This window comes from Temnothorax longispinosus, chromosome 12, assembly GCF_030848805.1.
Source record: "Temnothorax longispinosus isolate EJ_2023e chromosome 12, Tlon_JGU_v1, whole genome shotgun sequence".
Classification (NCBI taxonomy): Eukaryota; Metazoa; Arthropoda; class Insecta; order Hymenoptera; family Formicidae; genus Temnothorax; species Temnothorax longispinosus.
This window is the reverse complement of record NC_092369.1, coordinates 10,133,934-10,157,248: the sequence shown is the minus strand read 5'-3', so window position 1 is coordinate 10,157,248 and position 23,315 is coordinate 10,133,934. Positions and strand designations below refer to the sequence as shown.

Here is a 23,315-nt window from a genome sequence, read left to right as displayed (position 1 = left end):
TTTAATACCAATATTAGTAAAAAATTACCTATATATACACAGCCCGCCACACAATGTTCTCCGGTCTTAGCCTTGATGAAATTTGATTTTCTTCAAATAATAATAAATACTACAAGACCAAAAACGAGCAAACAAGATATTTCAATACATTACAGTGTTTAAAAGGGACGTATCGAGCTCCACAGAGTCTTCCTCAACCAAATAAGAAAAAAAAAGAAAAAAAAACATTCAAAAATTAAAATTGTATTAACGGCGCAGATACGTAAAGTTAAAGAATTTAAATGTGGGGGGCTTACGATGTTTAAACTGATGGACAGTTCTAAAACCCATTATAGGCCAGGGTACAACAAATACAATTTTCGTCAGTATGTTTACTCCTTCATAACTTTTTGTTACGAACTGAGTGACGGAAAAGGTCCACGACCTTTGATTTCCTCAGAAGTCAAGGTGATCATCAACCGGAGGTAATGGAGGCGAGCTGTGTAAAAATAACTTTTTATTCAAATTTTATATTAAATTATGATAGCACCTGCTTAATATTTCCTTCGATATGCAATTTTTCTGATCATATATCGTATAAAAAAGTAACAGTACATTGCTAATATTGTCAAAAAAATATTATATAACAATGTATGTGAAATTACATAAATAGTAATGTACAGTCGTTTCGTTGATCATAAAAAGAACATACATATGTATTGTTATCAATATACATATGTATTATTATGAGTATATATAGCGAAGCAAAAATAGTTACCTTCAGTATCTTTCTGAGCCTTCGTCGTCTTTTCCCCTGAAGAAGATCCGACCAATTCAGTAAGATACAAAACGTTAAAGCGTCTAGAGCAAAACATATAAAAAATATAAATTCGACATTTTTCTTTCATCGCTTCTTGTTAATTTGTTAAACTGGTAGTTTGTGATCACTCGCAATATCGTTTTTATTCATAAAATGACAGAATCGTTATTGTTGTTTATCACTCGTCGCACTGTTTAACTTTTGTTTAAATTTTAGAACGTGAGAATGACTCAATCTATAACTCAATCAGTGCAAGTAATGATCGAGGAGGAAAGTCGGGAGATGATGACAACATGGCCGGACATTGTTCGTGATATCATAGATGCGATTAAAGATTTAAATATTCCAGATGTCGTTAAGTGGATAGAAAAAGTAAGTTATTATTAATTAAAATACTATACAATAGCCAATGTGGGACGTAAAATTGCTTAAAATTCATTCAATAGACTTAGCGATTTATCTTATAATAAATTCCTTCAGGATAATTAGACAACGCAAAGCAATATAATGTAAAATTTTTAAATAAATTATATATAACAATTTATATAACAATTTAAAGTAAGATTTTATTGAAAACAATAAAATATAAACATTTAAATTAAGTGGCAAAAATTTTAAGAAGCTTAAAAGAAAAGCATATAAATGAATAAAGAGAAACGTTGAGTGTTTCAGTAACATGGAAGTAACTTAAAACAGAGTGATACAATAAAATAAAAAACAATAAATCATAAATTAGAATAAATATGCAGACTGATGGATCTTTGTAACGCAGGTATTGCAATATAATGTCCCAGGAGGCAAGAAAACTCGTGGTTTGACATTAATTTATGCCTATAAAATAGTGATACGTAATGATCAAATTACAGAAGATAACATTCGTCTAGTACGGATTTTAGCATGGTGTGTGGAACTGGTGTGTAATTCCGTTCTTTCTCTCTCTCTTCTTCCTTTTAAGATACTCACATCTTTTATAAGCTAATAAGTCGAATTAATCAAACACAAGGTGTAATGTTTTAATTTATAACATCTATTTATTTAAATTAGAAGTAGTATAACTCCCACTTCCCACCATTTTATAATATTGAGAAAATATTGATATACAGATGCAGGCCTATGTTCTCATAATAGACGATATTATGGACCATTCGCTTGTTCGCCGAGGCAAACCATGTTGGTATCGGTACAATAATATAGGTGCAGCCGCCATCAATGATGGTATACTTATAGAGAATGCTACGTTTTACATAATTCAAAAATATTTCAAAAAAAAAGACTACTATATTAATATACTAGAAACATTCCATGATGTAAGTAAAAAGATACCGCATAAATACACATTATGCAAAGGTCAAGAAATTATCTTTTTTTTTATTTTAATCGAATAATATTATTTATGAAAGAATTTATACAGATCATATTTAAGACACTAATGGGTCAGTGCTTAGACATGTTATCGACCAATTTCGGCAAGAAGCCCGATCTGGATCTATTTACGATGGATCGATACAAATCTATTATCGAGTATAAAACAGCGTATTATACGTGCATTTTGCCAGTAACTGTGGCTATGTATTTAGTAAGCGTATCTCAATTTTGTTATATACGAAAAGACTGTTTTACTTTAATGATAATAATGCGCTATGAGATGTTACTCGATGTAGGCTGGAATAAAAGATCCAGAGATGTTCAAGCAAGCAACACCCGTCTTGTTAGAGATAGGACGCTTTTACCAAATCCAAGATGATTATTTGAGTTGTTTTGGGAATCCCGAAGTACGTGGTAAAGATGATACTGATATCCAGGAAGGGAAATGCACATGGTTCATTGTCGTAGCTCTTCAACGCGCCACTCCGGAGCAACGTAAAATATTAGAAGCAAGTATTGTTTGTTAGATTCGTTGTTTCATCAAACAACGCTGTTACATTAGTCCTTTCTCTTGTTTGTTCTATTATCCCGCAGGAATGTTACGGAGTTTCGGATCCGGAAAAAGTAAAACGAGTGAGACAGCTCTTCACTGACTTAAACCTGTTGGATGCTTATTCCACATTCGAAGAAGAAACATATAACCTAATAAATGTACATATACAGCAAATATCATGCGGACTTCTGCACAATCTCTTTTTGGGTTTATTAGAGCAGATTTATCGCAGGACGTCATGAAAGCATCGTCAGACAACATATTATACCTTGTCATTAGAGATTTAAAAGTTGGAATAAATTGTATTCCTGATGGTGTATTACGAGATGTTAGTTTTATGTTTTTAAAGCGGAAAATATCAAGACCTTATTTATTTATATACAAAAATGACTTCCATTTCGATTAAAAAAGTAATAAAAAAGTTTCTATTATAAAGCATTTAATATAATCATTTCTTAACAGTTTCCTTATAATGAATAATAATTTTACGTTTAACGGAAAAAGTTAATATTTTGTAAGGAAAATATTAATTATGGGAACATATTGCAATGTATTTTCATAAGTCCCTTACAAGATACTTATGGAGGTTGTAAGGAGAAAATTACAAATATTAAAAATTGCATAAAACAAGTTTTTTTAGAAATAATATTAGCATGTAAATTTTAGATCTTTGATCATAAAAAGGATTTGACATACATACATGTATTGTTATTTAATATACCGAGTATAAATGTATAGCAAAGCAAATCGCAAAAGTAATTGCAATTGAATCGTCAATAAAACATTCTTCAAGCTATTACTGTATTTCTGCAGTAAGGTCTTTTTTAAATAGAAAATTCTACATTTTATAAAAATTTTAAAAAATTACTTATTTGGAAAAATCTTAAATTATCATAAAATATAATTGTCACATGTTGTATTGTGGCAATTTTTATAAGAAAGAATTATATGCAAAAAATTACGTGAGCGACAAGTCTATTGAAAAACTACTTGTACTATTTACGCATAAATAAATATTTTTACACATATCCGTTTAAAATAATGTTACATAAATTTATATTCATCATTTTTACAAATATAGATATTAAAAGACAAGATCACTTCCCGATTAATTATTTATCATTCATGAAAATTAATGCGTAGCTCTTATAATTTTCGTAACAATTATTATATAAACATATCTCGTATATCATAAAGAATTATCCACGATACTCTCTTCTTTCTCGATCAGACGAATGTATTCGTTGTCGGCGAGAATGTTGAGACTTTTTACGATGTCGAAATTAAGATGCAACAGTCAGACTTGGGTTCTTTAGTGATTAAATCTTTTCGATAGTATTACGTACGTACCTCAATACTCTGTTAACATCACACGCAGTTCGAGTGAGGCAGTGTCGATCGTTTACAGATTGATAAAAAGAAATTATTCGATCGGGAAATGTTATTTCCGATACCATGATTGAAGTATAATCGAAACTGGTGAATTTTTCGCAGTTTACGATTAATGGGATAGCGTTTTCATCAGTCAAACTCATGATTTTATTGCAGGAAAATTGCGGGATAATTAAGACAGACGTAGGCGGGTTTCAGCATTATGTATCTATTTCCTGAATCTGGAAAAGAATTAAGAATCTTAATATATATAGTTTCTTTTTCAACTATTATATAGTCTGGATATTTTCGTATTAGGTATTTCGTATTAAATTGTTATTAAACGCTTTGGCTATTTCTACGTTCACTAAGATATACCTAACAGGAAGTATTCCTAATCCTATAATCCGTAATGAGCGCATATGTCGAAGAACATGTATGTCTGATTTCCCTTGCGATGAGAACAGCGGGAACGATACTTTAGGAAAGCTGGCTTCGACTTCGATTTATACGAAAAATAACGGCGAGGATATTGCTGATACATTGTAAAAAAGATTATTGTATTATTTATGAGACAATCACATAAATAGTAATGTATAGTCGTTTTGTTGATCGTAAAAAGAACATTCATATGTATTGTTGTCAATATACTGAGTATATATAATGATTCTTCATTATATATACTGAAATAAGATTTCAAAGATTCTAAAGAATTTTAAATAAATTAATATGTACAGAGTAACGTGATTCCATAAATTAAACTACTCAGTAATTATAACTATTCATTCTCAATTATCAATTATCAATTATCAATTCTAATTATAAAAATTTATTATTTATTCTAGAAATATCAGTATCCCTTATTCAAACCCAACTTTCTATTCCCTATATCCTTTATATAAAAGAAATCTAATTACGACAAATAGATATCATCTCTTCTTTCTAGTAAGAATTAAATCATGTCTAATTATCATTTCACCAAGAATCTTAAGATTCTAAAGAATCTTAATTAAATTAATATGTACAGTAACATGATTCCATATATTTTCAGTATTATTGTTACATTAGAAAAATTATTGGCATTTAGGATACAAATCTTTTTCCGTTAGTTTGTAAGTTTCATGATTAAAAAGATCATGTTAAATTGTATTATTAACATATACCTAAGATTTATAGAATCGTTATTAATTTTATTATATATCTCAATTGCGCGAATCTCAAATATGTTTTGTAAAAATTATGCATAATATTCCTATGCAAGGATACTTGTTTAATTATTTCTTCCTATTGCATTTAAGTATAGAAAAATATACAATTTCTATGTGTTTGCACTTTATATTTAATGAGCAGGCAATTAAATATATATGATTCAATTTGCGTCTATGTCTCTTTATTGACTGACATAGTTATATACTTTTAAATCTTTTTCTTTTTTGAAATTCAATCAATTGAATAGCAAAAACTACGTTATCATATTATATATTTTTGGTACGTAGTGTGCAAATGTATTTTGAAATGAAAATTATATATTTTCTACTGAATTATTTACACACACGTGCGGTTTCAGAGAATCATTTTTCGCCAACTCAAATATGTTCCTACTTAACTGTCAAAATATGAAAGATAATTTTATCTAGTTGTGACATTCGCTCGAATTCCCGAAATAATTTTCAGGGATGTGAGTACAAATATATATATATATATATATATATATATATATATATATATATATATCGTATCATTTAATATTTATAATTATTAGAAAATTATAAACGATGCGTTATGTATGAGAAATTTAACAGAATTGCTTTTATCAAATAGAATTAATTTGCGATTAGTTGAAGGGAATAAAAGAATAAACAAATCAGGTAAATTTCAGACAAGTGTTACAGGTGTCCATCTGTAATTATCAAAAATATCGATACCTGAAGATATCGGTACATATGCAGTTGCGAACAACATTCAGTAAGACACGCGAATAAAAATAAATAAAGAATTTTACAGTTAACGACTTATTAACATTAATCATGCTATATTGCGATTATGTTTTATGTTGAAATTGAAAAATATATACAAGGTGTACAACTAAAAGGGTTACAGATTATTATTTTTAAAAAACTAAGCAAAATATTAAATTGTTGTTTTCTTTAGAAATAATAGTCCGTAACACTTTTAGCTTCATACCTTGTATATACTGTTTATAAGATTATAAGATATTGTTTATAAGATTAAGATGCGTAACACTACAAAAAGGCGTGATATCAGTACAAAATTACCTTTTTAAAAAAAAGTTTAAAAAAGGCGCCAAGTACACGCATAGTAGTGTATATGTTGTTACCTCGAAAAAAAAAGAGTGGTAGTATTATACCTCGGAAAAACCTAAGTAACAAGTAGTAGACGTAATCTTTATATCTCAAAAAATCTCGAAAAAATCTAAGCAGTAGTATTTTTATTTCCGAAAAATTATAACCCAAGTGATACACATCACAAAATTATGTTACCTTATCAAAAAGAAATGATATCTCTTTAAATTACAGCGCCAATTACAGAGAGAACATATATATTGCCTCAAAAATAATTGTTGCACTACTTTGAAAAATCTTTACATTGTGTCAATTAGAAAAAATGTATGATAACAATTTTATAAGATTAAAAATTTTATTTAAATTAAACAAAGGATAAAATGTACCTAATGTAATATTGTGAAATATAAAGAAAGTTAAATTATACTATTAAAAAGTAATAACAAAATTTCTTTTATGTTAGGTATCATACAATTTACTGAATTTAACTGAAAAAACTGAATTTTTACTGAAATATTAATTACTGGAATAACAATAAAATGGGATCAATTGAAAGAGAATTTCAGTAAACTTTTATTATATTTTTAGTAAAATATTTCCATTAGGACATACAAAAACCACAAATAATTATACATGAGCAATTTGTTGAACTAATAATTTAAAAACTATATAAGCATCTATATATTCCAAAGAATTACACATACTGCGCTAAAAGACAAATTATTGTTTTTCTGATGAATTGTCACCAAAGACGGGATTCTGTAACTCCTTAACAACAGTTTCCTTAGCTTTACTCACTCAAGAAAACAGTTAGAAAGAGACGAAGAGTGAGTTAAGCTAAAGTTAAATGTTATGCGACGTTGGTGCAAATATTTTACTTTTTGACTATAAGATGTTATATAAGTATACATTTTTCATAAAACAAACACACACGTGCGCGCGCGTGCGCGCGTTAATGGCAGCTCGCCACGTGTTGCTCAGTAATTTATCGCGGATTTCTTTTTACGCACTCACGATTTAATTTACGTCCAATTGTTCTTGGCTCATAACTTGTTGGTGATGAACAGAAAAAGAAATTAAGTCCGATTATAAATGCTGACACAACATCACAACGTGTTTATTAATTTAAGCTGTAAAGTTAGATTCGATTCTTGAATTCATTTGTAAGAGAAACGTAAATAAAGCTCTCACAGAAAAGTTACAAATCGCCTGTCTGAGAAATATTCATGTGTGACAAGAAGCATAGAAATAATCTCAGCAGTTATAGTTCTCAATTGCCACATATTACAAAAAAAAGAAATAAATTAGACGACGACGACTATGACTTACTTAATAATTTCGATATCTGCAGATGTGCACAATAATGTCATGTATGCAATCTGCATGTGTGCGATAAAGTCATGTGTGCGTAATAAGATCATGTGCGCAAACGCACGTTCGTATTTTTAATTATTACATGTGCGCAATAATGCTTGTAAGCAATCGGGAATGTCAGCAAACGAAGCTATTGGCAATTGGGATTGTAGGCAAACGGGACCCTCTCTCTTAACTCTATATTAGCTGCGTTCCGATATTCACTGCAAGTACTGAAAATTTATATTTTTCTATATTTTGCGTCACGTATATTATATAGATTTTCAGTACTGACAGTTGCTGACAGTAAATATAGGAATCCAGTCTTAATCTTTGTATTCAATTATTTGATCATCGATTATTTTCTTCAATCTCTTTGCCATTTTTTTACATATGTTTAATCTTTTTGGTACGGACACTGATTATAGTCACTGTCCATTATATTGCTCGCTGCGGTCGAGCAACTTAAAATGTTGACTTGAAATGTTTCTGTTGATAAATTTTTCAATGTTTTTGTTATTGAGTTTTATTACATAAATAACTGAAGGCGTTGAACTTCGAGTGCCTAGCTTCTCGGCCGAATCGGGTACATCGGCAGATGTATAATAGCCTTGGGCCGCTTCGCGTGCCAATTCCTGGTCGCGCCGAATCGAAAAAATTAATCTGATGCAGATTGATTGATAATTATAAATTCAAATCCTGTCGTTTCTTGTTTTTTTTTTGCGCAATGTTTAAACCGTATATATAGTGATGTTCTTTCCTTATTTTAACTCAGTTGTATGCCTTGAAGAGCGCCGAAGTTAGTTAGTTAAAAACGTTGATATTTAAACTTACATACGTAGGGCATATAAGTTATATGCATATAAGGAGTATAAGTTATATATATATATATATATATATATATATATATATATATATAATTGATAATATCGTTAAGAGACTAACAGTAATCACAAAGTTTTGCAACTTTTTAAACAATTTTTTATGTACAAATATATTACTTTACATGTTCGATATTATAAGAAACATATATAAATCTTTATAAACAATACATTTTCTATAATTTTATACAATTTTAAATTATAATCTTACTTATTGAAGAAATATATTTTTTTAGATTTTTTAAATAAAATGTTACATTGTGATGGTAATCTAAATTTTTTGTAAAAATATAAAACAGTGACGGTGAAACAACAATACAATATGGGTACTAACAAAGATTAATTTTTAAAAGAAACTAAAATTTTGTATAGGACAATCACACTCGCATATTCAGCTAATTTCAACAAATCAAATAATGGATGTAAACATATTACGTTATATTCTAATTTGTAATTCAATCACAATTGGATCGTTATCGTTATTAATTATTTATATGAAACCTTATTTACCTAATGCGTTGATACGCTTTTTTCTCTTTGGAAAGATAAACATAAAGGCTAACGCTAACTATCCCATAATAACAAAAATCGAAATGCCCAAGAAGTAAGTTACCTAATTAATGTATATCTTTCTACAAAAAAAATTACAAAATAAACATTTACAATAAACAATTTACAAAAAAAATTATAAAGTACTTTCTACTTACTATCTACTGACAATAACTGAAATAGTTTAATGTTAATCATTTTAAATTTCTAGATATTTTGGACAAGCTTATCCAATTACTGGAACAATAATGATTATTTTATTTTATTTGGCTTTAAATAAATATTTCTATAATGGAAATATTCCCGAAAGTTTGCTTTTATTATTGGATATATTATTAGGGGCATCAAGAAAGCCCTTAGGTATTTATCTAAAAAAATTATTACTAAATTTATAAGAAATTATAGGTATATATGTTATGGTCAAAACTCAAAACGCGGGTAATCTTAGGATTAATCCATTCTGTCGAACGGCCAAACGTCTTGGTCAAAGTTTTGTAGTAATTTGCTGATATGTGTGTTGTGTGTGTATAGACAGTGCACAAATACTGTCGCAAGCGGATCCCCTTCCCCCGCATAAAAATACTAATCTAACTCCTAGCCTATTCCTAGAAACTACTTTAATCAAGACGCTTGGAAATTCCGCAGAATTGACCATTAGTCAATCCTAGGAATGCCGTGTTTCGGGCTTTGACTATGATATATATACATATATATATGCAGGATGAATTATTTATAATGTTAATAACATATATCTCATAAAATATACATCCTATGAAAAAATGAGTTAGACTGTTAGACAAAACTTGTTTGAAATCAAAGAGAACACAAGATGGAACTATTCGTTTCGTCATAGATGGTCAAACTACTATAGGTCAAACAAAAGTCAACTTTATTTTCTTTAATGGAAACCCTCATTTTTTATTATACCATCTTTTTCTGTTAATTAATTTAAACAACTTTTGTCTGAAACATTTTTTTTATTTGTCTAATAGAGAAGAAGATGGTAATATGGAACCCTACTGATAATATGGAACCTTTCAATATCTCAATAACACTTAGCTGTACTTTAAAGCTGACAGCTAAAACTTGTTTATTAGGCTACCCATTATTTTTCCGTCATTTTCACGTCATTTTCATGTCATTTTTAGTCATTTATGACCAAATTTTAACGTCATTTTGACGTATGCTTGCTAGCTGGGAATAATGCTAATGAATCACAAATCTATTTACAATCTTACTTATCTACGTACAAAAGGGCCGTGCGCCAAACAGTAGCACTACTTATGATGAAACAAATAATGCCATATCTTGTGTCCCCTTTAATTTCAAACAAGTTTTGTCTAAACCATTTTTTCCACAAAATGCATATTTTATGAGATATTTGTCATTAACATTATAAATGGTTCCTGCATAATTATATATATATATATATATATATAAAACTATATTAAATTATTATATGTGTACTGTATAATATATTTTAGTATCTGCGGAAAGCACAATTTTAGCAATTGTTTTGTTTTCCATACATTGCTGGAAAAGAGCATATGAAACATATTATGTTTGCGTATTTAGTAACCAAAAAATAAATGTGTTTCATTATATACTTACATTTTTGCATTACTCAATGTTAATGTTATCCCTGATAGGAGAATCAGAAGGATTTGTCGGAGGCAAGTATTCAAAATTTACAAATATTAATTATATTACATGTACTCTATTATACAATTCATATAATCTTGCACAGGTTCACGTACGAGTATTTTCTTGCATAAATTAACAAATATGCAATTGATATGTGCATTTATATTTTTATGGTCAACATATATGCAACTTAGAACGAATTTTGTTCTTGCGGGATTGCGTAAGAATCAGCATGGCGACGTCATAAGCAAAGAACACAAGATACCAGTTGGTGAATTATTCAATTACATATCGAATCCATTACAATTTACGGAAATATTGTTATACCTAACGCTATCCGCGATACTTTGGCAAGCTTCTACATTTCATTATATTACCATTTTCGTCATAGTGAATCAGGTAATGGTGGAATAATTTCATAGGCTATGCCAATCAAATTTCTCTTAATTTCTCTTAATTGACGATTAATTTAAAATTGATAAAATTGCAACAAAATTTCTAACCGTAATTCTAACCAACCCTAAGTCAAGGAAAAAGGAATTATTTTTGTCACACCAATAATTTTATCAATATTAACAAAATATTATACGAATTGCTTGAAAAATTAATCGTCAATTAAGGAGGATTTGATTAAGGTCACCCTGAATTTTTCTTTTTTCACTGACAATATTAAACATAAATTTCTGTTTTTTGCAGGTCGCATGTGCGATTTTTTCTGATCAGTGGTATCGAAATACTTTCAAAAATTACCCAAAAAAGAGAAAAATCTTAATTCCTTATATCTGGTAATTTGTTACATGATTTTAAATTAATCTCTCTCACTATAAAAGAATTAAATGATATGTATATATGCATTGTAGGTAAAATTTATTAATAAAACATGATATTTAGCAGTAATAAGTACCAATTACAGAGAGAACATACACTGAGAAAAAAAATTTGTCAATCTCAAGAAATATTTAGTCCGATACGTTCAACTAAACATTTTAGTTAGTTAACTAAACATTAGTTGAATTAATTAATTCTTGATTAAGGAAACGAAATAAATTGTTAAAACAACTAATATTTAGTTAACTAATTAAAATGTTTAGTTGAACGTATCGGACTAAATATTTCTTGGAATTAACAATTTTTTTTCTCAGTGTATTTTCGAGATACAAAGATTACGTCTACCACTTGTTACTTAGATTTTTTTTAGGTATAATACTACCACTGTTTTTGTTGTCGAGGTAACAATATATACACTACTATGCGTGTACTTGGCGCATTTCTTTACCTTTTTTTTAAAAAAGATAACTTTGTACAGATGTACAGTAACACGATTCCATAAATTAAACTACTCAGTAATTCTAAACTGTCCATTCTCAATTTTAAATTCTAAATTCTAAATTCTAAATTCTAAATTCTAAATACTAAATTCTATATACAGGGTGAATTTTAATGGATGTCCCATCCTTTTACCATCAATACTTCATCGAGCATCCTTTTTTTGATAAAGAGCACTTCACTTATATAGAATAATTGTTAAACTTTACGTCTTCGTTACAAAATGGAAAAATTTTTTATATATATAGAAAGAAAATTGAGACAAATTGGCAGATGACAATTGTGAATGGGACATCCATTAAAATTCACCCTATATATATATATATATATATATATATATAAATTATAATAAATATTTATTATTTATTTTAGAAATATCAGTATCCGTTATTTTCAAACCCGACTTTCTATTCCCTATATCCCTTATAAATAAAATCTAATTACGACAAATAGATATCACCTCTTCCTTCTAGTAAGAATTAAATCATGACTAATTATTATCATTTCACCAAGAATCTTAAGATTCTAAAAAATCTTAATTAAATTAATATGTACAGTAACATGATTCCATAAATTGAACTACTCAGTAATTTTAAACTGTTCATTCTAGATTCTGAATCTAAATTGTAAATTGTAAATTGTAAATTCTAAATTCTAAATTCTAAATTCTAAAGTTTATATATATATAAATTCTAATAAATATTTATTATTTATTTTAGAAATATCAGTATCCGTTATTCAAATCCGACTTTCTATTCCCTATATCCCTTATAAATAAAATCTAATTACGACAAATAGATATCACCTCTTCCTTCTAGTAAGAATTAAATCATGACTAATTATCATTTCACCAAGAATCTTAAGATTCTAAAAAATCTTAATTAAATTAATATGTACAGTAACATGATTCCATAAATTGAACTACTCAGTAATTTTAAACTGTTCATTCTAGATTCTGAATCTAAATTGTAAATTGTAAATTGTAAATTCTAAATTCTAAATTCTAAATTCTAAAGTTTATATATATATAAATTCTAATAAATATTTATTATTTATTTTAGAAATATCAGTATCCGTTATTCAAATCCGACTTTCTATTCCCTATATCCCTTATAAATAAAATCTAATTACGACAAATAGATATCACCTCTTCCTTCTAGTAAGAATTAAATCATGACTAATTATCATTTCACCAAGAATCTTTACTTCTTCAGTTCTCATTCTAAAGCTTTCGTGTCTTTCTTTCCCCAGAAGAAAATTCGACCAAATTCAGTAAGATACATTAAATTGTTGAGCTGGTGGCTTGCGATCACTATATGTATATCGCAATATCGTTCTTGTTTTTGAAATGACAGAATCTCGTCATTGTTAACAATTGGTTATCACTCGTCGAACATTTTAACATTTTGTTTAAATTTTAGAACGTGAGAACGACTGAGCAACGTAAAATATTAGAAGCAAGTATTGTTTGCTAGATCGTTGTTCACCAAACGCTGTTACATTAATCCTTTCTCTTGTTTGTTCTATTATCCCGCAGGAATGTTACGGAGTTTCGGATCCGGAAAAAGTAAAACGAGTGAGACAGCTCTTCACTGACTTAAACCTGTTGGGTGCTTATTCCACATTCGAAGAAGAAACATATAACCTAATAAATGTACATATACAGCAAATATCATGCGAACTTCCGCACAATCTCTTTTTGAGTTTATTAGAGCAGATTTATCGCAGGACGTCATGAAAGCATTGTCAGACAACATATTACACCTTGTCATTAGAGATTTGGAAGTTGGAATAAATTGTATTCCTGATGGTGTATTACGAGATGTTAGTTTTATGTTTTTAATGCGGAAAATATCAAGACCTTCTTTATTTGTGTACAAAAATGACTTCCATTTCGATTAAAAAAAGCAATAAAGAGTTTCTATAAAGCATTTAATATAATAATTTCTTAACAGTTTCCTTATAATGATAGAATAATTTATACGTTTAACGGAAAAAGTTAATATTTTGTAAGGAAAATATTAATTATATGGGAACATATTGCAATGTATTTTCATAAGTCCCTTACAAGATACTTATGGAGGTTGTAAGGAGAAAATTACAAATATTAAAAATTGCATAAAACATAAGTTCTTTTAAAAGTAATATTAGCATGTAAATTTTAGATCTTTGATCATAAAAAGGATTCGACATACATGTGTATTGTTATTTAATATACCGAATATAAATGTGTATAGCAAAGCAAATCGCAAAAATAATTGCTATTGAATCGTCAATAAAAAATTCTTCAAGCTATTACTGCATTTTTGCAGTAACGTCTTTTTTAAATAGAAAATTTTACATTTTATAAAAATTTAAAAAAATAATTACCTATTTGGAAAAATCTTAAATTATTATAAAATATAATTGTCACATGTTGTATTGTGGCAATTTTTATAAGAAAAAATTCTGTGCAAAAAATCACGTGAGCAACAAGTCTATTGAAAAACTACTTGTACTTTATTTACGCATAAATAAATATTTTTACACATATCCGTTCAAAATAATGTTACATAAATTTATATTCATCATTTTTACAAATACAGATATTCTTATAATTTTCGTAATAATTATTATATATACATCTCGTATATACCATAAAGAATATCCACGATACTCTCTTCTTTCTCGACCAGACGAATGTATTCGTTGTCGGCGAGAATGTTGAAACTTTTTACGATGTCAGAATTAAGATGCAACAGAATTGAGTTTTTTAGTGATTCAATCTTTTCGATAGTATTACGTACGTATCTCAATACCCTACTGTGAATTAGTGAATTAGTGAACATCACAAAAAGAAATTATTCGAACGGGGAATGTTATTTCTGATACTATGATTGAAGTATAATCGAAACTGGTGAATTTTTCGCAGTTTACGATTAATGGGATAGCGTTTCCATCAGCCAAACTCATGATTTTATTGCAAAAAGAAGCTATTGCGGGATAATGGAGACAGACGTCGGAAGGTTTTAGCATTATGTATCTATTTCCTAAATTATCTATTTCCTGAATCTGGAAAAAAATTAAGAATCTTAATAGTTTTTTTTTCAACTATTAAGTTATCAAACGCTTTGGCTATTTCTACGTTCACTAAGATATACCTAACAGAAAGTATTCCTAATTTTAATCCGTAATGAGCGCATATATCGAAGAACATGTAATTCTGATTTCCCTTGCGATGAAAAGGGCGGTAACGATACTTTAGGAAAGTTGGCTTCGACTTCGATTTATACGAAAAATAACGGCGAAAATATTGCTGATACATTGTAAAATACATTATTGTATTATTGTATTATTTATGAGACAATCACATAAATAATAATGTACTAATGTATATGTATAATCGTTTTGTTGATCATAAAAAGAACATCCATATGTATTGTTGTCAAGACTATATGTATTGAAGCTAAGAATCGAGACCTTCAGTTCTCATTCTAAGCTTTCGTCTTTCTTTCTCCGGAAGAAGATCCGACCAAATTCAGTGTAAGATACATTAAATTGTTAAACTACAATGGTGGCTTGTGATCACAATATCGCAATATCGTTCTTATTTTTGAAATGAAAGAATCTCGTCATTGTTGTTTATCACTCGTCGTACTCTTTAATATATGTTTAAATTTTAGAACGTGACAATGACTCAATCTATAACTCAATCAATGCAAGTAATGATCGAGGAGGAAAGTCGGGAGATGATGGCAATATGGCCGGACATTGTTCGTGATATCATAGATGCGATTAAAGATTTAAATATTCCAGATGTTGCTAAATGGATGGAAAGAGTAAATCATTATATTGATTAAAATATTATACAGTATTCAATAGGCGGCGTGAAAAAGATATTAAAATTCGTTTGATAGATTCGGTGACCTATCTTGAAATAAATTCCTTTAGAATAATTAGACTTAATGCAAACTAATACAATATAAAACTTTGCAATAAACTACGAGCAATTTATATAACAATTTAAAGTGAGATTTTATTGAAAACATCAAAGCATAAACTTCTAAGTTATAGCAAATATTTTAAGAAACTTAAAAAGGAAACACATAAATAAATAAAAATAATGAGATCAACATTAGAAACGTATAGTAAAAGAATAAAATAAAAAGCAACAAAACATAAATTTGAATAAGTGCTGATTGATGCATCCTTCTAATGCAGGTGTTAGAATATAATGTCCTAGGAGGCAAGAAAATTCGTGGTTTGACATTAATTTATGCCTATAAAATGCTGATACGAAATGATCAACTTACAGAGGATAACACTCGTTTAGTACGGATCTTAGCATGGTGTGTGGAACTGGTGTGTAATTCCGTTTTTCTTTCTTTTAAGATACTCACATCTTTCATATGTCAAGTAGAATTAATCAAACACAAAGCGTAACGTTTTAATTTATAACATCTTCTTAAATTAGAGGCAGCACAATTTCTACCATTATATGACATTAAGACATTATTGCTATACAGTTGCTAACCTTTGGCCTCATGTTAGACGATATCATGGACCGATCGCTAGTTCGCCGAGGCAGACCATGTTGGTATCGATATAATGATATAGGTGAAGCAGCCGCTAATGATGGCATATTCATAGAGAATGCAATATATTACATCATTCGAAAACACTTTAGTTGCAAAGAATGCTATGTCAATTTACTAGAAGTATTCCAGGAAGTGAGTAAAGATACTTCTTTCAATCCTAAAAAGCCTATCTTGTCAGCGTATCTTTTCTTTTTCAATTGAGTAATTATTTATAAATGTATTTTGGCAGATTATGTTCAAGACAATAGTGGGTGAGTGCTTAGATATGTTATCGTCCAATTTCGGCAAGAACCCTGATCTGGATCTATTTACGATGGATCGATACAAATCTATTATCGAGGGTAAAACAGCGTATATTACGTGCAGTTTGCCAGTAACCGCAGCTATGCATTTAGTAAGCGTACCTCAATTTCGTTATATACGAAAAGACTGTTTTACTTTAATGATAATAATACGTTACGAGATGTTACTCGATGTAGGCTGGAATAAAAGATCCAGAGATGTTCAAGCAAGCAACACCCGTCTTGTTAGAGATAGGACGCTTTTTCCAAATCCAAGATGATTATTTGAGTTGTTTTGGGAATCCCGAAGTATGTGGTAAAGATGATACTGATATCCAGGAAGGGAAATGCACATGGTTCATTGTCGTAGCTCTTCAACGCGCCACTCCGGAGCAACGTAAAATATTAGAAGCAAGTATTGTTTGCTAAATGTGTTGGTTCACCAGATGTTACATTAATCCTTGCTCATCTTTGTTCTTTTATCCCGCAGGAGTGTTACGGAGTTTCGGATCCGGAAAAAAATAAAACGAGCGTGAGAAGAGTGAGACAGCTCTTCATTGACTTAAACCTGCTGGACGCTTATTCCACATTCGAAGAAGAAACATATAAACTAATAAATGTACATATACAGCAAATATCATGCGGACTTCTGCACAATCTCTTTTTGGATTTATTAGGACAGATTTATCGCAGGTCGTCATGAAAGCATTGTCAGACTCTTTCTCCTCTCTCTCTAATGTATTATTTATACCTTGTCATTAGAGATTCAAAAGTTGGAATAAATTGTATTCCTGGTGTATTACGAGATGTTAGTTTTATGTTTGTAAAGCGGAAAATATCAAGACCTTATTTATTTTTATACAAAAATCACTTCTATTTTGATTCAAAAAATCAATAAAGAGTTTTTATAAAGCATTTAATATAATTATTTCTTAACTGTTTCCTTATAATGAATAATTTTTACGTTTAACGAAAAAAGTTAATATTTTGTAAGGAAAATATTAATTATATGGGAATGTATTTTACATATTGCAATAATGTATTTTCATAAGTCCCTTACAAGATACTTATGGAGGTTGTAAAGAGAAAATTAGAAATATTAAAAATTACATAAAAAAGCTTTTTTAGAAATAATATTAGCATGCAAATATGTGTGTATATTAGATATAATTTGCCGTACACAACCCTGATAAAAATTACCGTTAGAAACGGAAAGAAACGCATACTAAAGCAGTCAGAAACGGATAGGATGCACGTTCTACTATGATGTTTTACTATGCGTTTCTTTCCGTTTTTAACGGTAATTTTTACCAGAAAATGTAAAAAAATTTTTTATTTTTAGATTATAGACATAATCAACAGGCTAAATTAAATAAAGGCAGAGTCGCTTTAATTATTGTTGTATTTAGCATTCAGATGGAGACATAAGAGTCAATTCTTCAGCGTTGGTTTCGGAATTTTTTCGTCGCGAATTCGAGACGTCTCCGCTACTCAGTCTTTCCATTTCCGTTGCTTTTTTCACAGTAACATTGATCGAATTTTCAGGATCTTTATTAGATAAAGCATTGTCTGAAAAAAAAATAAACAAACATTTATTAGAGCACATCCTCATTATTATTTCATGACAATTACTAGCTCTTAATTTTCGTAATAATTATCAAACATACCATAAAGAATATCCACGATACTCTCTTCTTTCTCAATCAGACGAATGTATTCGTTGTTGGCAAGAATATCGAAACTTCTCACGATGTCGGAATTAAGATGCAACAGCCAGAATTGATTTCTTTCGTGATTCAATCTTTTCGATAGTATCTCAATACCCTATGAACATATCACACGGATTTCGAATGAGGCAATGCCGTTTACAGATTGATAAAAAGAAATTATTCGATTGGGGAATGTTATCCGTTACCTTAATTGAAGTATAATCGAGACTGGTAAATTTTTTGCAGTTCACGATCAACGGGACATCGTTTCCAGCCAAACTCATGATTTTATTGCAGAAGGAACCTACTGCGGGATAATGGAGACAGGCGTCGGGTTTTAGCATTATGTATCTATTTCCTAAATGAGTCTGGAAAGGAATAAATAATCTTAATAGTTTCTTTTTCAAGTATTATATAGCCTGGATATTTTCGTATTAGAATTGTTGTCTTAAAGTGTGACCAAGAATTTGTTATTAAAGTATTTATATTTAGTTTAGAAACACTTGTATAACAGAGTTGTTGAGTATATAAAAGATATATATATTTTTTCTCTTTATATACCATTAGAAAATTCATATCTTCATATCTGTTAAAATAATTTGTATGTAGTGTAATATATTTATATAATTTTACTTTGCAATTGGTTGTTTGAAGCGTTACTCTCGCGGACAGTCGGATGAAAAGGATCAAGTTGAAGAGGACGCCCAGAAGAAGTCCGATTTCGATGCCGATAAGAACGGAGATCACAAAGGTCCCCATCGCCGCGATCGCATCCAACTCTGCGAGAGAAGAAATATATTACGTAAGCCTGTCGCGCTCCGTCTCTCTCGTCTAATCTATGCACACACGTGTGTAATACTAACTGCTTCCTTTCCAGAGTAATTTTATGATCTTCAGGTCGATCATGAAAAACACGGCGATTATCAACACCGCCGATAGCGTCGCACGTGGGATGTAATAAAAATACGGCGTTAAAAAGCTCAACGCCAGCAATGCCATAGTACCTGCGAAACGCAATGTCATCCGTTACTTTTTGTCACATCGTTTTCTCGTACGGTTATGCGACCTCTCGTATCATCATACAATGCCTCGCTGTGTGATGCTGCATATGACACGCTGTCGCGCCAGGATTAGAATCGTAAATTTCTTTAATTATGCATGAGATATTAAGAGTGTTGCGTAATAATAATAAATTATGATAAAACGTGTAACAATAGGCATGCAGATTTCCTGTTTCCTACGTCGCTTCCCATGTTCCTCGTGTACGAAGGGAATGAAAACAATTGCAAATTTAAAAAATAATGTTATTAATAGATTCTCTACTACCGGAATATAAACCGGCCATAGGCGTTTGCACTCCGCTGGCACTGCCGACCGCGCTTCGTGTAAAGGCACCGGCGGTTGGCAGAGACGACACGAAGCTGCCGAATATGTTGCTGAGACCGAGAGCCAGCATCTCCTGCGTCGCGTTAATGGAGGCTCCCATCGCTGCAAGAAGCCCAAGATCATTTTGAGATCACGAGGTCTCGTTTATTCACTTAGCAAAATATCCAATCCGAAGGATTCTATCCATAGAAGAGATCGCGAGGGAAAGAAAATATCGGAGACACGCATACTTAATTAGTATTTTATCAGAACAATTTTCTTCACTTGCTCTCCTTCACTTTGCCTGAAATATTGTAAGAATGTGAATCCCCAAAACTGAAGATATATATATATATATATATATATATATATATATATATATGCGTTAGATATTTTTTTATAAAATCTAATGAAATTAGATTTTGTTAAATATAATAAAATGATTTTATTACATCTTGTTTTATTGTAATTATAGGCAATCCGCTGTCCAATTGGAGACTAGAATTATTAAAAGAATTATGAAAATTGTTACCAAACGCTTTGGCTATTGCTACGTTCGCTAAGACGGATATAACAGGAAGTATCCCTAATCCTATTCCGTAATGAGTACACATGTCGAAGAACGTGTATGTCTGATTTCCCACTTGCGATGAGAAGGGCGGTAACGATACTTTAGGAAAGCCGGCTTCTATTTTTCCTGCAAGATTAAATTGCGTTTCATGAAAATACGAACAATATGTATACATAGCGCACATTTTTAAATAGAACCGTTTAATATAATTGTAATTAATTAATAAAAAAAAAATAATGGCTAAAAACATAAATTATCCAATTTTATTAATTTTACAACTATACTAAATGTAGATTGTTTTGTGTTTCAATTTTATGATAGGCATCACTTTCAAAAATTGTTTATTTAATGATTCGATCGTCAATAACAAATAATAATTACAAATTAATCGCATAAAAGAGGTCATAAAGCCGTAACAAGGTTTTCGTGTTAAGTTCTTTAATAAATAAAAATTTTTTTACAAATGTTTCGGCCAATATCTGGCCATCCTCAATGTAGAAAATAAATTACCGGATCAACTACCGCATTATTACCGCATTATCGCAACGCACGCAAACCCTCCAAACTGTTACAAGTCATTTTTTTAATTAACGCATTGTACGAGAGGCGAGGCATATAGTCCTTCTAACATATTATCTAAGAGCGCTACCCGCCTACATTTGTATTGCAAGATAATATGTTAGAAGGACTATGTGCCTCGCGTCTCGTACAATGCGTTAATTAAGAAAATGACTTGTAACAGTTTGGAGGGTTTGCGTGCGTTGCGATAATGCGGTAATAATGCGGTAGTTGATCCGGTAATTTATTTTCTACATTGAGGATAACCAGATATTGGCCAAAACGTTTGTAAAAAAAAATTTTTATTTATTAAAGAACTTAACACGAAGACCTTGTTACGGCTTTATGCCCTCTTTTACGCGATTCATTTTTAATCGTTAAAGCCTTTTATACGTATAATAATAATTAGTCCGTACCTGAGAGCCTAAACGGAACGGATCCCGTATTCTTTTCGAATTGATACGCTATCGTGGCTGTAATAAGTACAACGAGAGCATTTCTACCAATGGAGAAGTACCAAAGTATCTTTTTTATCGTTGCATTTCTAGGAGTATCTCTTTTGTTTTTTGCGCAACGACAGTCGATGTCTTTCAATTTCTAGGGATAGAGATACCATACATATACATATTATACTTTTGCAATTATTATAAATTGTTCGCTTATAATTCGGGCACTCACCCTGAAGACCAAAAGAAACACGATGCTGAAAATCCCGAGTGCGAAATCGGCCAGCCGAATGTTATCAATATTCTTAAACAGTTTGTACAAATTGTCTACGATATTTTCCGACTTATATTTTAATCCTAGAAGGCCCTGTAACTGAGCGATTATTATAATGAGAGCTCCCGCCGACATGAAACCCGACGTGACCGGGACTGATATGAAATCCACCAGGAATCCTACAAGAATCACGTCGATTAATATTACACCGACGTACTTAGTCATAAACAATGCAATAGAACAGATGATAATGGCAAAATGTGAGCGCAGAAGACAATGGAAAGTTAGTTGATTAGATAATTTCGTAATACAAACCTAGATTTAATACGCCCATTAAAAATTCTACGCATCCAACCAGGAAACATAGGAGTATTACGAAATCCTGCGGCATGTCTCGCGTGTACTGTAGCGTTAGAAGGGACATCAAAGACGATGGACCAATCGAGACCTCCTTAGTGGTTCCGAAAATAATGTACACGAAACCGCCCACAAAACAAGAGTACAGACCGTACTGCAAGCATCACTTGTCATATGGTATTTTTAAGAACACAGAAATACATCGTAGTATCAATAATATACAGATTATACAGTAGTATAGTACCTACTAAAAAGATCTTAGAACCATCTAACATTTAAGAAAACAAGATTTAAAAGTGCGTTCTTTGAAGCGCAATGATCTCAGATTGAAATTTAAAGGAATATATATGTATGTATCCACGTTTCCACGTTTAGAGTCATTAAATAGATACCCGCTTATCTTCATAGTCTAAATTACGTTACGGCGAAGAAACTATAATACCTGCGGAATCCGTTCAGCCAATACCGCATAGGCCATACTCTGAGGGATCATAGTCAGGCCCAGAGTGATGCCCGCTATAAGGTCCGACACGGCCTTCAACCGGGTATATCGCGGTAGCCAGCCGAGCACCGGTATGTATTTCGCCACCGTGAAACGTGGCTTCCGTTCCGAAATCGGAATCGCCGGGTACTCCTCGTCGGACATCCTCCTTGTATCGACGAGACACGAGAGCGAGACACTAATGAATCCACCGCGAACTACTTCGCTCTCGTGACTTCGCAACCGCAAGCGTGTTTCAACGCCCGAGCTCTCGGCACTCTCCCGCGTCTCGACACTCCGCGCATCTTATCATTGCCGCGTGCGTCTATCCCTAAAAGCTCGCTGTAAAAATTCCCGCGTCAAAATCTCATTAATTGCGCAATTACTAATTCCCGTCGGTTTTGTATTATGCGCGCTGTTGACAATTTGATAAAGACCCGCGCAAACGGTTGTCAGAAACCTTGACGCGGGATTAACAACAGCTAACTTTGCAGCTAATTGCTTGCTATGTTTCATATTTGATTCTCTCGCGATACGACGCAAGATACGTGG

General features: G+C 30.8%; 4 protein-coding genes across 6 annotated transcripts; 3 read left to right on the top strand and 1 right to left on the bottom strand.

Annotated features, from left to right (window-relative positions):
• Positions 1 to 988: 988 nt before the first annotated feature.
• LOC139823306 (farnesyl pyrophosphate synthase-like) lies at positions 989 to 3,155 on the top strand. Its single transcript, XM_071795730.1, has 6 exons — positions 989 to 1,171; positions 1,572 to 1,712; positions 1,903 to 2,106; positions 2,211 to 2,375; positions 2,461 to 2,673; positions 2,759 to 3,155. Exons 1-6 carry the CDS (start codon positions 1,025 to 1,027, stop codon positions 2,957 to 2,959), a joined length of 1,071 nt encoding a protein of 356 aa, XP_071651831.1. The 5' UTR covers positions 989 to 1,024; the 3' UTR covers positions 2,960 to 3,155.
• Positions 3,156 to 6,946: 3,791 nt separating this feature from the next.
• LOC139823197 (polyprenal reductase) lies at positions 6,947 to 12,465 on the top strand. The gene is made up of 7 exons (XM_071795591.1): positions 6,947 to 8,582; positions 8,998 to 9,229; positions 9,386 to 9,534; positions 10,659 to 10,847; positions 10,922 to 11,217; positions 11,515 to 11,603; positions 11,679 to 12,465. Exons 2-7 carry the CDS (start codon positions 9,042 to 9,044, stop codon positions 11,680 to 11,682), a joined length of 915 nt encoding a protein of 304 aa, XP_071651692.1. The 5' UTR covers positions 6,947 to 8,582; positions 8,998 to 9,041; the 3' UTR covers positions 11,683 to 12,465.
• Positions 12,466 to 15,588: 3,123 nt separating this feature from the next.
• On the top strand, positions 15,589 to 17,917 carry LOC139823305 (farnesyl pyrophosphate synthase-like). 2 transcript variants are annotated; one of them, XM_071795727.1, is made up of 7 exons: positions 15,589 to 15,666; positions 15,807 to 15,962; positions 16,345 to 16,485; positions 16,650 to 16,853; positions 16,951 to 17,115; positions 17,201 to 17,413; positions 17,493 to 17,917. In XM_071795727.1, the coding sequence occupies exons 2-7, from the start codon at positions 15,816 to 15,818 to the stop codon at positions 17,703 to 17,705; spliced, it is 1,083 nt and encodes a 360-aa protein (XP_071651828.1). In that variant the 5' UTR covers positions 15,589 to 15,666; positions 15,807 to 15,815; the 3' UTR covers positions 17,706 to 17,917. The 2 variants fall into 2 exon arrangements, with proteins under 2 accessions (XP_071651828.1, XP_071651830.1); XM_071795729.1 differs by lacking the exon at positions 15,589 to 15,666 and having other exon boundaries at positions 15,676 to 15,962.
• Positions 17,918 to 18,386: 469 nt separating this feature from the next.
• LOC139823297 (sodium-independent sulfate anion transporter) lies at positions 18,387 to 23,276 on the bottom strand. Of its 2 annotated transcripts, none has more exons than XM_071795681.1 (11): positions 22,725 to 23,276; positions 22,241 to 22,436; positions 21,884 to 22,104; positions 21,622 to 21,802; positions 20,609 to 20,773; positions 20,038 to 20,199; positions 19,575 to 19,715; positions 19,345 to 19,490; positions 18,918 to 19,079; positions 18,670 to 18,826; positions 18,387 to 18,571 (listed from the first exon to the last, which is right to left on the bottom strand). In XM_071795681.1, the coding sequence occupies exons 1-11, from the start codon at positions 22,926 to 22,928 to the stop codon at positions 18,408 to 18,410; spliced, it is 1,899 nt and encodes a 632-aa protein (XP_071651782.1). In that variant the 5' UTR covers positions 22,929 to 23,276; the 3' UTR covers positions 18,387 to 18,407. The 2 variants fall into 2 exon arrangements, with proteins under 2 accessions (XP_071651782.1, XP_071651783.1); XM_071795682.1 differs by having other exon boundaries at positions 22,241 to 22,448; positions 22,725 to 22,866.
• Positions 23,277 to 23,315: the final 39 nt, after the last annotated feature.